The sequence below is a fragment of the Nipponia nippon genome, unplaced genomic scaffold, assembly GCF_047370975.1.
Source record: "Nipponia nippon isolate SJK-2023a ecotype South Korea unplaced genomic scaffold, ASM4737097v1 scaffold_25, whole genome shotgun sequence".
NCBI lineage: Eukaryota > Metazoa > Chordata > Aves > Pelecaniformes > Threskiornithidae > Nipponia > Nipponia nippon.
In genome coordinates this window covers 6,162,883-6,178,505 of record NW_028262342.1, presented here as the reverse complement: position 1 = coordinate 6,178,505, position 15,623 = coordinate 6,162,883, and the positions used below count along the sequence as shown (strand labels likewise).

Here is a 15,623-nt window from a genome sequence, read left to right as displayed (position 1 = left end):
CTGGGAGGGTTGGGGGCCGGCAGCGCATGCGGGGGGCTCCCTGCACTCGTAAAGGTTTGGTCTGTGGGAAATGGGCAGAAATCAGGGAGCAGCATCCTCAGCCTGGGGTGCAAAAACTCTGGGCTGGGTCATTGCTTTTGCATTTGGTTTGGGAGAGACGTGTGGGAGGCTGCCGGTTGCTGGGCCCCTCCGCCTGCTCTGCTGTGGGTGCACAGGTGGGCGTGCAGCCCGTTGGGTGGGCGATGCTGCAGCACAGGGTTCACGGTGGGTGCTGGGGACCCATGAGCAGGGGCCAGCTTTGGGTGGGAGTGAGCTCCCTTTAGGAATGGACCCCGGTGGGTTTGGGTGGGGGGCTGCCAGAGGCACCCTGCCCGGGCTGCAGAGCCGGGGGGTCCCCGTGCAGGCAGCCCCTGTGCTCAGGGTCGAGTCACAGGTACCCTGTGGCCACCAGTCCCCCCGGCGCTGGCTTGCCCGGGATGCTGGAGGCTGAGAAACATCTCAGGGCTTTGGACCTGGGTGCAGGAGCAAGGGGGATCGAAGGGGAGAGCAGCGGAGTGCCAGGACTCCTGCAGTCATTTCTGCTTGGCTGCTGGGTTTATTGGGCCAGCAACCAGCTTCACCCACTGCCTTGAGGGGCCGGAGCAGGACCCCAACCCCCTCATCTGCTTCCGACCCCCTCACCGCCTCCTCGGGGCTGGGAAAGCCGGGAAGCGAGGGCAGCCCGGCACGGGCACGGGGCCTCTCCTGCACAGCCGCCCAGCCGAGTGTGAAATGGGCTGAAAAGAAAAGGGACGGCGTAATGTTCCCAGGGCCGGGGGCGAAGGCCGGCTGGCCCCCGCGGTGGCCGCAGTCCCCCGCACGGCTGCCGAGCGGGGCTGGCTGCGGACGGCATGCCGGTCCTGCCTTCCCATCCCTCTTTGCTTTCACTCCTTTGCAACCATTTCAGGGCACCTGGCCTCATCCTGCCCGCATTGCTGACCCTGTCGGAGCCCTGTGCCCCGCAGGACCATGGTCCCCAGTGCTGCCCTCGGAGCGGTGACCCTGGTTGGGTGCAGGATGCGGACCCTGGCCTGGCTGGGCATCGCCAGCCTGTGTCTGGGGGCAGCTTGGGCTGTCCCAGCCAAGGAGGAGAGGAGGAAGGCAGAGAAGCCAAAAGCTGATCTTGCACTCTATGAAAACCTGGACCTGGACAACTACGACCTGACGTTGGACAGCTATGGGGAGATCCTTGACCTGAGCAACTATGAGGAGCTCTACGACTACGGTGACCTTGCTCCGAAGGTGAGGGGGATGCAGGAGAGCACCCGGCGCACAGGGCAGGTCTTCCCTGGGTGCATCCCGAGAAAGGGGCTTGGTCCAAGGGATGGATGGGGCACAGCTGGAGAACCAGCCTCTGGCACAAGCCTACGAGCCCTGGTGGCTCTTCCACCACTCTTGCTGGTGGCAGGAAAGGCTTTACCTGACCCCGACCTCCACCGGCCTCCTCGTCCCCTGCCAGCGCCTGCCCAGAGCATCGCTGCGGGAAGCCAGGACCTGAGCCTTCCTGCATCCCTCTGGGCAAATAGGGAGGGGGTTCTGAAACCCTGAGCTAGGAGAGCTCTCCAAGGAGGAGCTGGCTTTTCAATAAGACCGACCCAGTGCCCTTGACCCCTTGACCAGTGCCTCCTGCACTGGAGGGGAGCGGGAGGACTCGCTCGGCCGCCCCAGCCCTCACGCCCAGGCTGTGTTTGCAGATCGAGGTTGGCACCCTGGCTCCTCGCCCCAAGGACCCCGCAGCCCTCCCAGACCTGGGCGCCACGGCTGAAACCCCAAAGCTGCAGCCTCCGACCACCGCCGGCCCCGTCCGCCTGGCACCCGTCCCCCCGCAGGGTGAGTGCGGACCCCTGGGTGCAGCACAAAGGTGCAGCCAGGGGGGTTTGGTTCCCGTGGGATGCAGCCACATGTCCCAGGCGTGGCGGGGCTGCTGCTCTGCAGAAAAGGGAGCAAATCCTTTTGCCACCAGCAGACAGTAGCTGTTATTTGCTCTGCCCGGGGTGTTGGGGGTGCATCTTATCACACAGCAGGCAGGAGGGCTGCAGCGAGACATTTCTGGGAAACAAGAGCTCCAGCAAAGCAGCAACATTTTAATGAGCAGAGGCATTGCGACAGTCGGACAGAGTAGCAATTAGATTAGTGACAATTAAAATCCTGTAGCGAGGGATAAATATCTTTATTCATTTTCTGTCACTCTGGACTGGGACAAATTAAGTAGGAGGCAAAGGGAAATTGTTGCCTTGCTGCTTTGAACTCCCCCACTAATGGATGCCGAGTCTCGCGGGCACTGGGGGAGAGGAGAGGGAGCACATGCATGGGGGGACACGGCTTTACCTCTCCTGCTGCCCCTGCCCGCCTTGCCGGGACCCTACACAGCCGAGACAGATGTTTTGCTCGATGCAAAACTGTTTTCTTTTGTTCTGTTTCCTTCTGTGGAAAAACTAAGGGGGCCAAGTGAGCCCTGGGTGTAACGCTGCTGTGTTCGGCAACCTTGCATCCCCCCCTCTCCTGCGGGAGGGATTTGACCCTGAGCAGCTTCATGTATTAGCAGCTCTTTTGGCTGGGAGTTTCTGGCCCTTCCCTTGGTGAGGTGCCCTGGGCTGTTTTGCTGATGAAGGTGCTGGGGCTGTGACAGCTCCGGGTGCTAAAGACTTCGTGTACCCACAGCATGGGCAGGGGTGGGCACATCCTCCCATCTCCCTGCATGCTGGGGTGCTTTGGGGGGGTCAGGGGAGCCGCGCCGTGCCGTGCCATGCCAAGGGCTGCCTCTGCATCCCCAGGCCTGCCCAGCTGCCTGCTCTGCCTGTGCATCGGCACCTCCGTCTACTGCGACGATGCCGACCTGGAACACATCCCCCCGCTGCCGCCCGAGACCACCTACCTTTACGCCCGCTTCAACCGCATCGGCGCGATCCGGGCCAGCGATTTCACAGGGCTGAGTATGTTGAGGCAAGGGAAGGGCCAAGCTCCACAATGGGGCATGGGGGGAATAAGCGGTTCTGCGTGGGTCCCTGTTCATCTCCTCCCTCCTCTCCCACCAGAGAAGCTGAAGCGAATAGACCTGACCAGCAATTTCATCTCCTGGGCGGACGTGGACGCCTTCCGCCTGCTCCCCAGCCTGCAGGAGCTCATCGTGCCCGAGAACAGGCTGACGGCGCTGCCCGAGCTGCCCCGCAGCATCGTCCGCCTGGATGCCCGTCTCAACAGGATCGCCAGCACCGGCCTCCGGCCCGAAGCTTTCAGGGTGGGTGCTGGGCAGCACCCACCAGTGGATGAATCCAGGCTGGTTTTAGCCCAAACCTGTCATGCCAAGGGGTAACAGGGTTGGTGCAGAGGGCCGGAGCGGGGCTGGGAGCAGGGAGCTTCATCTCTCCCCTCTTCCCGCAGGACCTGAAGCAGCTGCAGTTTCTCCATCTGTCTGATAACCAGCTGGACCATATCCCGGCGCCCCTGCCCGAGAGCCTGCGCTCCCTGCACCTCCAGGTGAGACGAGCCTGGACCCAGGCTTGTGTGTACCCGAGTCTAGCAGAGCCCGCCACCACCTCCTCCTCTCCCTCCTCCTCCTCCCCATCCCTTTGAATCTGATTTTGCCCTTTGCCTCCCTGGCCAGAACAACAACATCCAGACCATGCATGAGGACACGTTCTGTGACAGCCAAGACCACAGCCAGATCCGCAGGGCGCTGGAGGACATCCGCCTTGACGGCAACCCCATCAACCTCAGCCTCTTCCCCAACGCCTATTTCTGCCTGCCCCGCCTGCCCACAGGCCGCTTCTTCTGAGCAACACGGCCCCAATGCTGGGAAACAAGGGCAAGCATTCCCGGACACACCGTGCCCCCACCCCAGACCCCCTCGGACCCTGCTGCCCCACGGAAAACGTGGGGTTAAGGCAGATGCATTTAACCCCGGTGTGAGCTGAGCCTCTGTGTAGGGGTGAACTCGGTTCTGGGGCACACAGAGCAGGGGATGGGAAGCTCTAATAAAATGAAGACTTTAAAAATGCATTCAGTGTCTTGTTCTCAGCCCCGCCGTGTCTGCTTTCAGGGTTTACTGGACAGGGAGCGGGAGCTGCATTGCTCCAGAGAGGCGATGCTTTGGCCACATCAGGTTTGACCTGTGTGATCAGGCTGTCCCCTCGGCCGTCCCCTCAGCCGTCCCCAGGTCCATCAGGCCGGGCTGTGTGGCTCCGGAGGAGTGTTGCACACCCAGATGTGAGCTGGGGCCACAGCTGGCCTGTCCTCATGTGCTCCGAAAGAGGATGCAATAGGAAACCTCAGCACGGGGCAACCGGAGTCCTCCATCACCTCACCCCAGACCCGCTGCAGTCCTGTGGCCCCTGCTCCGCAGGGACCCTGACCCCCACTGGGACTGGGAGCTGCCCTGGTACCAAGTGGGGTCTCCAGCATGAGCTCTGCCCGGAGGGAGAGTGTCCCTGCATTTGGGTCTGCTTCAGCTGCAGAGACCGGCTGGACCAGCACCGGAGCTTGCAAGCCGAACGGCCCTGGGTCCAGCAGGGAAGAATCACTCAGAGATAGTTAAAATATCTTGTACCGTCCCAGCTTTCAACACCCAAAAAGAGCTGCCCAGTGGTGAGATATTTTAAATATAATGTATTCATCCTCTATATTTTTATACACATGTAACAAACACGCATACCGTGAGAGGGATGACACATCCCTGGAGAATCCAAAATCCCAAACTGAAACCACTGAGCTCAGCCCACATCCTCCAGGGCCGGGGAGGAAAACTAAGGCGGCTGGAGAAAACCTCGCAAGAAGATCCAGCTTCTCATCCATGGGCACGCTGCAAACGCCGCTGGGCGCTCGTGCCTGCAAGCCTGCCTCCTTGGCACAGCACGGGCACGAGCATGCCAGCAGCTGGTGGCACGGAGCGTGTGTGTGTGTGTGCTCCATTTCTCTCCTCTTGCCTTTCTTTTCCATGCAAAACCCAACTCAGACACGGATTATGTTGATGCAAAAGCCAGGGCCCTTTGTAAATGGGAATTCAGAGCCATCCCAGCCTTTCCTTTCAGGCTAGATCGAAAATGCCAGGATTTGTTACTGCTGTTGTCAAGTCATCCTTGAAAGAGCTGTATCTATCTCTCTCTATCCCCCCGTCTCTCCGCCTTCCCCATCCATCCTTCTGACACCTTCGCACTGTCCTTTACCCCCGGTTATCTCATCTGCTCCCCTGGGATGAGCGATTGCTACGAGCCCGGCTCGGCTCCAGCGAGATGGAGTTGGCCAAGGCTCCCAACGGCGAGCCCCGGTCCTTCGCGTTCATCCCACTAGATGGCAAGGCAGAGTGTTTGGAAATGCCTGACCTTAACTTCGGACTGCAAACTCACTCTGCTGTTTGCCTCCCTTCTGGGGTGGCTTTGTCGTCTCACGGGCATGCCCACGCAGCTGGGGAATAGCCCAGGTGCTTGGTGTTGGCAGAGGAAGGATTAAAAGGAGCTGATAGGGGAGAGAAGGGTTTGCTTTGTGGGGGAAGAGAGCAAGGTAGGTGGAGGGATGTCTCTGGGGGAGATGGGGCTGCTGGCTTTGCAGAAACCAAACTTTTCTAAGAGCAATGGGGTGGCTCTGGGGGGGCTTTGCTGGGGGGAGCTGAGGCTCAGCAGTGCTGTCTTGTCTCGCCTGGCTCTCAGGTCCCCCCGCTCCCCTGGGGAGGAGGGAGCGGGCTGGGGCAGCAGGTCGTCATCTTCCCTGAAGCCTGGGAGGGGGCCGGGCTGGGGCTCTCTTTGGGAGGGGGCTGCTGGGGGCTCCGCTCTGCTCTGCTGCCGGTGCAGTTATGAACCGTGCTCTCGTGTCCTTGCTGCTGCCAAGGTGGGGAAAGAACCCGACGCCTGTCTTTGCAGTATTGTGTAGGGAACAGCAACCCCCTTCTGCTGCTGGCCCCGCAGCCCTCACCCACCCTGCTGCAGTGCCTCATCCCTCCATGGGGGCCGGCTGCCCCCCGGCTCCCCCCGAGCACCCCGGAGTGGTGGGATGGATCCTGCCCTGCAGCCAGAGTGGAGGCACAGAGCCTTCCCCGGGGCTGGAGACAGCAGTGGGCATCAGAGGGGCTCTGCTGAGCCCTCCTGCCAGCAGGACAGCCCTGCTCCAGCTCAGCCTGGCTTGGCAGCGTGTCCGAGACCCAGCCACCCCTCTGCTGCCCTGGCTGCCCACCGCTCGTCTGCCTTCGGCTGTGGCCGGGCAGCTGGGAGTCCTGGCTCCTCTCCAGCCCCCGGTGTCTGCAGCTCTGCCCAGCTGATGCCGCTGCTTGTGCCGCTCCCCAGGGGCAGGGTCACCGCCTGGCCTTGGGACCTGCCTGCATTTTAAGCCATTTCTGCGGCAGAGGCTTTACAGGGCTGCACAGCCTGTCCCATGCATATATGCATGCAAGGGACTGTGCATCTCTGCTGAGGTACACGTGCTGCTTCTGCCAGCCTGCACGGGCACGGCCTCAGCCCAGCTCAGGGGGCCAGCAGGCAGCAGAGGAGCAGACCCAGGTGGCAGCAGGGGAGGGAGCTGAGCAGCCGGAGAGAGGAATTAGCGCAGGGCCCATGTTAGAAGCCGTGAGCTGGATCCGTGCAAAGGCAAAGCGTCGCTCTGATCTCGGGAGTGTTTGCTGAGTAACAGCAGGAGCTGCGGGGCTTCAAAGTAGTCTGTGATGGGAAACGGTGGCAGCCCCACTGCTGGAGACAGTGGAGTGATGCGGGGTGGGGGGAGCACCAAGAACAGTCCTGGTCGGAGGGGATGGATGAGACGAGTGGATGCTCCCAGACTGTTTTGTACACGCAAGGAGCTGCGTCCCCCTCGGTACAGGGTGTGCAGGGATGGACAGGGAGGACCAGACTAACTCCAGGCACAAAGCTCCCTCCCCTCGTCCCCTCTGGCTGGATCCGCGGCTGCCCTCTCCCAGGGCACACAGCAGGCTCTGCAGCAGCCAAGCCGAGGGCTCATGTCCTCCCTGTCCCTCTCGTTCCCCTCCATCCCTCCTCCCTCACCCAGAGACCATCTCCCTGTAATTCATGCAGCTCTCCTCCCTCCGTCTCTCTGCCGCTCAAGGTCACCTTCCTCGCCTGGGCTGGATTTTCACATATTGATTGCTTGGCTCTAACAGCCGACTTCTCGGTGAGCTCCCGATCTCACGCCAGCTCAGCATCTTGCCACTCTCTGGGAGAAGCATCTCCATATGGGCCCCCCTCCTCCTCCATCCTGCCCTCCCCCTCCACGCTCTCCTCACAGCCCCAGCCGTGCATCATTAACCGGCACCAAAACAGAGACAGAAAAGTCTTCAAGCCCTGGAAAGCAGCAGCCTTCTCCCTCCTCTGCCTCTCTGTCTCCTGGGGAGCATGCCCTGAGCACGATCCTTCCCTCAGGTTGATTTAGGAGGAGCTGGGACACCATGTGCCATCCTTGCAGGGACTCAGCGTGCTGCTACGCCTGTGAGCTGCCTCCATCCTCTGCTCAGGCTTCCACCCGTAAGCCCTCATCCCCAGTGGGAAAGGAGCTCCTCTCCCATCACCATGCCCATCCCTTTTCCTGCTCCCTCCTCCTTGCCCGGATTTCTTCTCTGCTCTCCTCCCACCAGCATGACCTGGACCTCCCTGTGTCACGCTGGGCCATGTCTCTTGGCCACCACCTGGGGACAGAGCCATCCTTTCCCAGCTTCTCAGCCAGGGCAGCACAGGCAGCTTACTGCAGGGTTGTGGGGCCAGGTCAGAGGCGGAGCAGTGGTGGCTGGGGTTAGGGACCCGAAACAGGGATCAGAGCAGCAGGAGGAGGAGGACAGAGGCTCTGAGCCCTCCTGGGACCCAGGTAAGCTGGGAAGAGGCCACTGAGATAACACAGGTCTCCCTGTCTGGGACAGTGGCCATGTCTGTGCCAGCCCTGTCCCCTGCCCGTGCACAGGGCAAGCAACCGGTGGATTTATTGGCCAAGTGCAAAATCAATGGCAGGATGGAAAAAGGCCACTGAACTGTGGATGCTGACAAGCTCCTGGCCTCCTCCAGGCTAGAAATCACCCTTAAACGCTGCTGGGGAGGAAGTGCTGTGGCCCAGCTTGCTCAGCGAGCGAGGCAGGGATGATAACAGCTTTATTTATAGCACTTAACTGGCTGTTGGCTCAAGGCACTGATTTCTGCTTAGTGTGCGATCGTTTAGGGCGGCTGTTTGTGCAGCTCACGGCTGGAGCGCTCGCGCAGCCCCGCCAAAGCCGTCGGCGGGCTCCCACTGCCTGGCAGCGGGGCAGGACTTTGCCTGTGTTCAGTGTGTCCCACTCCCTGTCCCCAGTCCAGGCAACTGGCCGGGGACCTGGCTCCCCCAGAAACTCATTTTCCTGCCTATATTTATACAGCATCTCATCTGGAGAAATCCTGATCGGTGCCTTACTGTCCGAGAGGTTGTACATCCCTAACGCTAATGGAGTAATTAATAGCGGCCGCCCGGGGAGACTTGTGTTGCTGCTCGGTTTCCAGATCTGTCCTTTTTTTCTGAAGGATCCCAGTGCTGGGGTTCATTAGATGGGAGCTGCAAGGGCTCTGGAGATGAAAGCGCTGTTCATGAATTATCACCGGGGTGCAGACAGCTCCCCGGGCCCCTTCAGGGAAACTCGACAATGGAAATAGCGGGGGGAACCTGCTTGGGCTTTTCCTCTCCTCATTTTCCACTTCACCACTGGAAAAAGGAGGAGGAAAAACCCCGCAAAAGGAAGAGAAAGAAGAAAACACATTCTTTCCCTCTTCACATCTCCCTCCCCCCAAATTGTGAATGTTTAGCATTTAAATAATCTGTAGAAAATCAGCCCCCTCCCTGCAGCACTCTGGGTCTCCCAAGGGCTGGGGGTGCCTGCAGCACCCCGGGGCTCTCCCGGCTCTCCACCTGCTCCGGAGCAAGTGGGACTCCTTGCCATGAGCTGCTCCGGGATGGGAGATGCGACCAGGATACAGCTATTATTAGCAATGTTGCGTTAGGTCTTGTCAACAGGAGCCCTGACGCCTGGGAAAGGCTCTGCAACAGGAGGCACGTGGCCTCCGGGAGGGGGGCACCCCCACCTTAACCCAGTTCCTGCGGAGGGAAGAGCTCAGAGGGGCCTGGTTGGGGGTGGGGGGGCTGCGGGGAGGCTGGGGTGATGGAGCTGAGGAGGGGGGAGTCTCTGCTGGAAGCACCCGGGGAGATGCGGCTGGTCTGGAGGATGCTCGAGCCGGTGGCATGTGAGCTGGTGGCCCTGTTGCAGCCAGGAGTGACAGTGTCACCTCCTGGGGGGGCGAAAGCTGCTTGGTGTCTCCCCAAAATGGGGGGGGGGGCATTTCCACCCTGATGCTGCTCCCAGCCTAGGGGCACCCGGATCCACGCACCCCCCCCCCTCCCCCCCCAGCAGCCCTGGCCTGTTGCTGCGGAGGGAAGAGTTTCTCCAGCATTTCCAAGGTGACTCTGTTCCTGCACCATCTCCCGTCCGCCGCCTGAGCACGCCAAACTGTCTGACCGGGGAGATATGATGAAATGGAGAAAAATGCCCGTAAGTATGGCTCTGCCATGCTGCCAGCCAGGCTTTTCCAGGGCTGCTGGGACAAGGACCAGTGTCCTGCTGGGCATGGGATTCTCCCCCACCAGGGACTCATTCCCCAGCTCAGGGCTTCCCCACTCCTGGCTTTAGATTTTTTTTTTTTTTTAATTGACCTGAAGCCAAACTCTTTCAAGCATGAACTGGGCGGACATGTGTTGGTTTAGGGGTGATGCACCCCTAAGGAGGAGCTTGGCGTGGCAGCAGCCAGTGTGTTGGTGTGCCACGGACCCCGAGCGGGAGGAGGAGAGCCGAGCTTGGCATGCCTGATTGATCGCCGTCTTCTAAAATAACCAGCCGGAGCCTGGATCTTCCGTTTCTGTAGGATGTGGAAAACCTGGAGAGGGGGAAGAGAGAAACAGCTTTGAGAGAGCGAGTGCAAGTATTGCTAATTTATGATCAGAGAAATATATGTTTGAGTTTGAAGATTGCAGGGAAAGGACCTGGTGTTCAGCCGATGATAAATCTGGTTTATCAGGGGGTTGTGAAAAGGCTTCCCCACAGGGCAAATTGCGGGAACGCAGAACGTAATTACCCCAAATTCCAATTTGAGTAATTATTTGTACCTACCTGTCACTCCCCTGGTGCTTTCAGCTGGATGGAGAGGTTTTGCTTTTCCGCGCCTCTCTGCTTAAGAGCCAGAGCCATTGTGCAGCACCGCTGGGCTCTCGGAAGCGCTGGGCCAGCCCTGCCCGTGGGACGGCGCTTACCTGCAAGGCTTTGGGGCTCGCTGCTCTCCCAGCCCACCCTGAGAACTGCCCTTTTTCCATGGCTGCTGGGTAGGGGCTGGCAGATGTGGCTTTCTGCAACCACATTTGCACCCAGGCGGGGAAGAGGCAGGCGGACCAGGGCGGGGGGGATTTGGGTGGCCGCTTCCCAGGATGTCCTTGCCCTTGCAGAGAGGGCAGCACCCCCTTGGGTAGCGGGGACCCATGGGGAGAGCCCATGCACAGGGCCAGGAGGTTGACTTTTTTCCCCCGTGTCCCTCTCCGGGATGGGTGACACGTGGCAGAGGCGGCCGGGGGCTGGAGGGACGCTGGCTGTGGGGGATGCCCGGCCCTGTGCCCTCTCTCCCCGGCCCCCTGGGCTCTGCGCCGTGGCGGTGAGGTAATCGAGGGTTTTACTGCAGTGGGCCGTGGATAGCTTTTCTAAGCACCGTCTCCTGATGCTTCGCCAAAGAGCCAGACAGGCTACAGGGCACATTAGGAATCGATGCACATCACAAATGGATTGCCTGCGCTCTCTCCTCCACCTCTCCATGCTCTCCGGCTGTCTCTGTGCTTGCTCCCTCCCCAGCGTGGCCAGGGCTGCCCTGTGCCAGCTCTGCCCTCCCAGTGTCACCCCGGTCCCACCAGGATGGACCATCAGCTCCAGGTGAAGCAGCTGGGCTGCAGCCCCTTGCCTCCTCCCCGGGGACTCGCCGCAGACAGGCGCTGTGGACGGAGTGGGTGACAAGTGTCTGCACAGGCCAGCCAAGCGGAGAGAAAAAAATGACCCCAGCGAGAGCAGGGATGGGCTCTGCATCTCAAGTGGCTCCCTGGGAGATGCCAGACCAGGGATGTGAGGAACAGGGACCCGTCGCCTCCCAGAGCCTCCCTCTGCGGAGGGGGAAGTAACGGCGGTGATGGCACAGCGAGTTCAACTGCAGAAGGTAGAAGCATTTGGAAAAGCAATTGCTCTCCCCGCAGCGGTGCGGAGCAGCTCATGGGGGGAACAGCCCAGGAGCGGGCTTTTCTCTTGTGGGAGTTTTCTCCAGCTCCACCAACAGTTTATTCTGATTTACCCCCTCGCTGGTGAAAGGAGAATTGGATCCAAAAAGGGCTCTGAAATGTGCCATTCATGCACCCAAACCTGCGGCTGCCAGCCCCGGTCCCTCTCACCCCCAGCTCCGAGCACTCATAGCAAAGAGGGGGTGAGATCTTCATAGGTGAGGGAAACTGAGGCACAGTGTGTCCTGCTTTCAGCTGGGATAGAGTTAATTTTCCTCTTGGTAGCCGGTATGGGGCTGCGTTTTGGGTTTAGGACGAGAACAGTGTCGATGACACACTGATGCTTCGGTTCTTGCTAAGCAGTGCTGAGCTGTTGCTCAATAGGCGCTAAGCGGCGCTCAACCGGTCAGGGGCTTCTCAGCTTCCCCGGCTCCGCGGGGGCACGGGGGGCTGGGAGGGGGCACATCTGGGGGGGCTGACCCCGACCGGCCCCGGGGCTATGCCATACCGTGTGGCGCCATGCCCAGTATATAAACTGGGGAAGAAGGAGGAAGCGGGGACACTGGGAGTGATGGCGTTGGTCTTCCCAAGTCCCCGTTACGCGTGATGGAGCCCTGCTCTCCTGGGGGTGGCTGAGCGCCTGCCCGCCCGTGGGAAGGAGGGAATGAATTCCTTGGTTTGCTTTGTTTGCGTGCACGGTTTTCGCTTTGCCTATTTAACTGTTCTAATTTATTTTACTTCAATTATTAAACTGTTCTTATCTCAACCCATGAGTTTTCTCCCTTTCACCCTTCCGATTCTCTCCCCCATCCCACCGGGGGGGGAGTGAGCCAGCGGCTGCATGGGGCTTAGTTGCTGGCTGGGGTTAAACCACGACACAGAGTGAAAGGGGCCTTTCCCAAGGACCCAGCGAGCCGTGGGACAGGGCGTTGATCCCTCGCACACCTCTGTGGCCTCAGTTTCCCCCCAGCCAGGAAATCACCCACCTTGAACTGTGGCTCAGCACAGGGATGGAGAGCCCTGCATGGGGATTTGGGGATGCCGGGGTCCTCCATGGCAGGAGGGGAGCAAGGATGGGGGTGACCTGGGTCAGGGTCCCACTCAGCATCTTAAATGCTCTTTTGTCTGCTCAAATGCAAGTTATTCCATTTCCCTGCGAACCTGCTGCCTGACTCCTGACTGCCCTGGGTCTGCTGAAGAGAGAGAGGACACGTGCTGGTGGCTGGGGACAGAGGGACTCCTTGGATGGACGGACAGGGCTGCAGAGGGGCATCTCTTAGGTAAGCGGGTGGAGAAGGAGAAGCAGAGGGACCCGCTGGTCTCCAGCGGATCATTAGGTGGCTTTGCCAAGAGGCCAACTAGGCTGGGAAAGGCAGCAAAGCTGGGTTTGCCATTCCCCGGCCGGCTGCTCTGCACGCCGCTGCCGGCACTGTGCGCGGCGATGCCCGGACCTGGCGGGTGCTCACGTGGCTCCGCTGATAAAACTTGCATGAGGACATGCGCAAAAATCGATGGTTGTGCTTATGAATTAATGATCGCTGAGCTGATTGATGCAGCCTGCCCCGTGCATGCTGTATTGCTAATGAACACCAGCAGTGGGAGTGCGGGAAGGGCCAGCAACGTACTGCTGCAGCGCCTTCTGCATCTCTGTTTATTCATGTTTTAAATATATTTTGCATTTGCTCCCAGAGCTACTTTAAGCAGAGAGCAGGTGATTTCCATGACAGGGCCCTGGCCGTGCATGCTGTGGGGAGGGGGCTGCTGCTTTTTGAGGAGGGGGGACATTGGAAAGGGCCGATGGCTCTCAGCTCCATGCTGGAAGGGGTTGTATCAGAGGCAGGCTCCATAAATATGTATGTGGGAAATTTCTAATCGAACACCACAGCTCTTGGTGCTGGCATGTGTCACTCCCGTGGCATTATCGCTGCAATTAGAGCCTTTTCCCACAATTGCATAAGAACCTCTCGGTGACTCACCGGGTTTGGGGGGAGAGAGGCGAGCGACGGCTCGGAGGCGGCCGGCTGCGCCTGCATGCGTGTGAGGTGCGAAAATCAGCCGCTCAGGTGCTCCGTGGTTTGCAACTTGCTCCCGAGCAAACCTCGCTCCCAGCCGCTTGCAGCTCTGCTGCCCTCCCCGACATCACCGCCAGCACCCTGCTTTGGGGACACTCGGCTGTCCCCCCACCAGCGAGCTCCCCGTCCACCCAGCATCGCCTTCTGCCAGGGGTTTATTTTTGTCCTTATTGTGGGTCTGTTTGCGCGTTAATGACCCTTTGGCGCCAATAATAGCAGGTTTCGGATACCTGATTAAAACTGCTGCCGTGTCAGAATCAATAAGCATTGGCGGCCGAGACCATAATAAGTATAATAATCCCCATTAGGGTAACAAATGGGGGGGAGAGTGCAGGGCTGCTGATATGGTAATGCCATGGATCTGCTTCCATCGGCTGGAGCCGCAGCACCCTCCCGTCAGGGGCAGGGACCATGGCGCTCTCACCGTTGCCATCCCTGGCATCGGCAGAGCCCCCGCTTCTGGCTGCTGTGACTCCTCGTGTGCTCCGGCTTGGAAATTTGGCTTTGTGGTGTTAATTATTGGGTCTTTGGAAACGTGTGTGACTGGCATCCCCAGCGTGGGAGGGAGCCAGGGCTCGGTGCAGCCAGGGGAATTGCTTATCCTGCCCCAAAGCTTAAGGAAAATTTAGAGACTGAGATTATCGAGCAGGGGAAATTCCTGCTCTGACCCATCCTGCCGATTTGTCTTGCAGAGATGGAGTGTGGCGAGGGCCAGGAGGGAGGGGAATGCCAGTGACATTAAAATAGCTGCCTAGGAAAGAAATAAAAATCAATATGTAATTGTGGCCCCATCGATCTGTGGCTCCGCCGCTGCGGCTCTCCGCTGTGCTTTGATCAGTTTTCACGGCTGCAGATGAGAGAGTCCCAGCAGCTGGGGGTATTAAATGATGCCAAACAGTTTTCAGGTGAAAACTATAGCATTTTTCCTTAAATAAACTCAAAATAGAGTAGCAGCTGTGGGGGTGGGGGACTGGAGCAGCCACGGGGCTGGGCACACTCCTCATGGGAGGGATGCTCGTGCCTCTCTGCTGGGACTTCTCTGAGAAGCTGGAGCGATGCTCCCTGCCTGCGGCGGCTGCTTGGTCACCTCCGGCACCCAAGAAGCACCTCCGGCACCCAAAAAGCTGCTGGCCGAGCCCTGCTGCAAGTCCGTGGCCATGGAGATGCCCCCAGCGACGGGGCACAGCGTGATGGGGCTCGGGGGGCTGTGCACGTTTTGGGGGCAATATCTAACCACGAGCCCTGGGAACGAGACCAGTCCCAGGCAGAACAGATTGGTAATTTTTAGACAAATTGTTTTTGCTCAAAAAATGGAGGTTTGTTGAAACGCAGCGTGTTTATAGAAAAACATCGGTTTCAACAGATTTCTGTTTCAACGTGTTTTTTAGAAGAAAAAGGAAAGCTTTCCAAATTGTCAAAAGACCCCAATTGAACACTTTCTCAGCAGAGCATAATCCATTTCTCAGCTCCAAATTACTTTTCATTTTGCAATGTAAGTAAATGTATTGCAAAATCCCCTTTTGAAAGGGGGCTGAAATCCTAGTGAAATGGTCGGGGAGGATCTCAGCAACAGACTGGGATTAACTTGTTCGAGCCTGGAGCCTGGATTTTCAAACCATGTCCTTTTTCCTTTCTTTTCAATGATGGTTTTTCATCCTGCTGCAGGATGGTTAACACCAGCAATTCCTTCCTGGTGTGGAAATTGCTTCATCTACAGGCACCAAATATTACAGGCTGGCAGGGGACCCTAAGTGGGGACAGAATAGCTCACTTTTGTGCTGGTTTTCCCTGATTTACCCTACCTCTGCAGCACTTTTACTGGCCTCAGTCAGGGAGACGATGCTGGTGGATGGTCTGGTCCACTGCAGGCGTTTCTCCCGTACCAACAGGCGATGCTTCGTGGCCAAACCGCTGGAAGATCTTGTTGTCACACTGACCCAGCAATAATTCCCTGCAATGGGGCATGGGATGACATCTCGGATAGGGACCACCTCCATCCATACGAGTCTACGTCTTATCCGAGCCAGTGCAATTGCAGGTTGGAAATGCAGCCTCTGGCGTGGGGAGCCCAGGGGAAGCTGAGAGCACCGGCACCACGGTGATTTCCCTTGGGAACGTTGCTGGAGCTGAGAGCAACGCTCTCTGCTTGCCGGAGAAGTTGGGAGGCCTCATCAACATGCACAATAGAATAAAATATGCAAACGTGCGATCTATTCTGTTTATTAAACTGGAATCTCCATAGATTTTGCACTCTTCTCCACC

General features: G+C 58.9%; 1 protein-coding gene and 1 long non-coding RNA gene across 3 annotated transcripts; both read left to right on the top strand.

The window, feature by feature from the left end:
* The first annotated feature begins 1,056 nt into the window (after positions 1-1,056).
* On the top strand, positions 1,057-3,814 carry OPTC (opticin). Of its 2 annotated transcripts, XM_087762238.1 has the most exons (6): positions 1,057-1,281; positions 1,734-1,869; positions 2,814-2,972; positions 3,075-3,277; positions 3,421-3,516; positions 3,644-3,814. In XM_087762238.1, the coding sequence occupies exons 1-6, from the start codon at positions 1,057-1,059 to the stop codon at positions 3,812-3,814; spliced, it is 990 nt and encodes a 329-aa protein (XP_087618364.1). The 2 variants fall into 2 exon arrangements, with proteins under 2 accessions (XP_087618364.1, XP_087618363.1); XM_087762237.1 differs by having other exon boundaries at positions 2,814-3,277.
* A 1,591-nt stretch (positions 3,815-5,405) lies between these two features.
* LOC148055273 (uncharacterized) lies at positions 5,406-15,413 on the top strand. The gene is made up of 3 exons (XR_015705696.1): positions 5,406-5,535; positions 12,430-12,569; positions 15,251-15,413. It is a non-coding gene; the product is annotated as an uncharacterized LOC148055273 (long non-coding RNA).
* The last annotated feature ends 210 nt before the right edge of the window (positions 15,414-15,623 follow it).

Bases quoted from the DNA above. Each gene is read 5' to 3' on its own strand.
- OPTC (XM_087762237.1), top strand. From the start codon at position 1,057: ATGCGGACCCTGGCCTGGCTGGGCATCGCCAGCCTGTGTCTGGGGGCA. The intron at 1,870-2,813 runs GTGAGTGCGGAC...CTGCATCCCCAG, and splicing joins GGCACCCGTCCCCCCGCAGG to GCCTGCCCAGCTGCCTGCTC. The intron at 3,278-3,420 runs GTGGGTGCTGGG...CTCTTCCCGCAG, and splicing joins TCCGGCCCGAAGCTTTCAGG to GACCTGAAGCAGCTGCAGTT.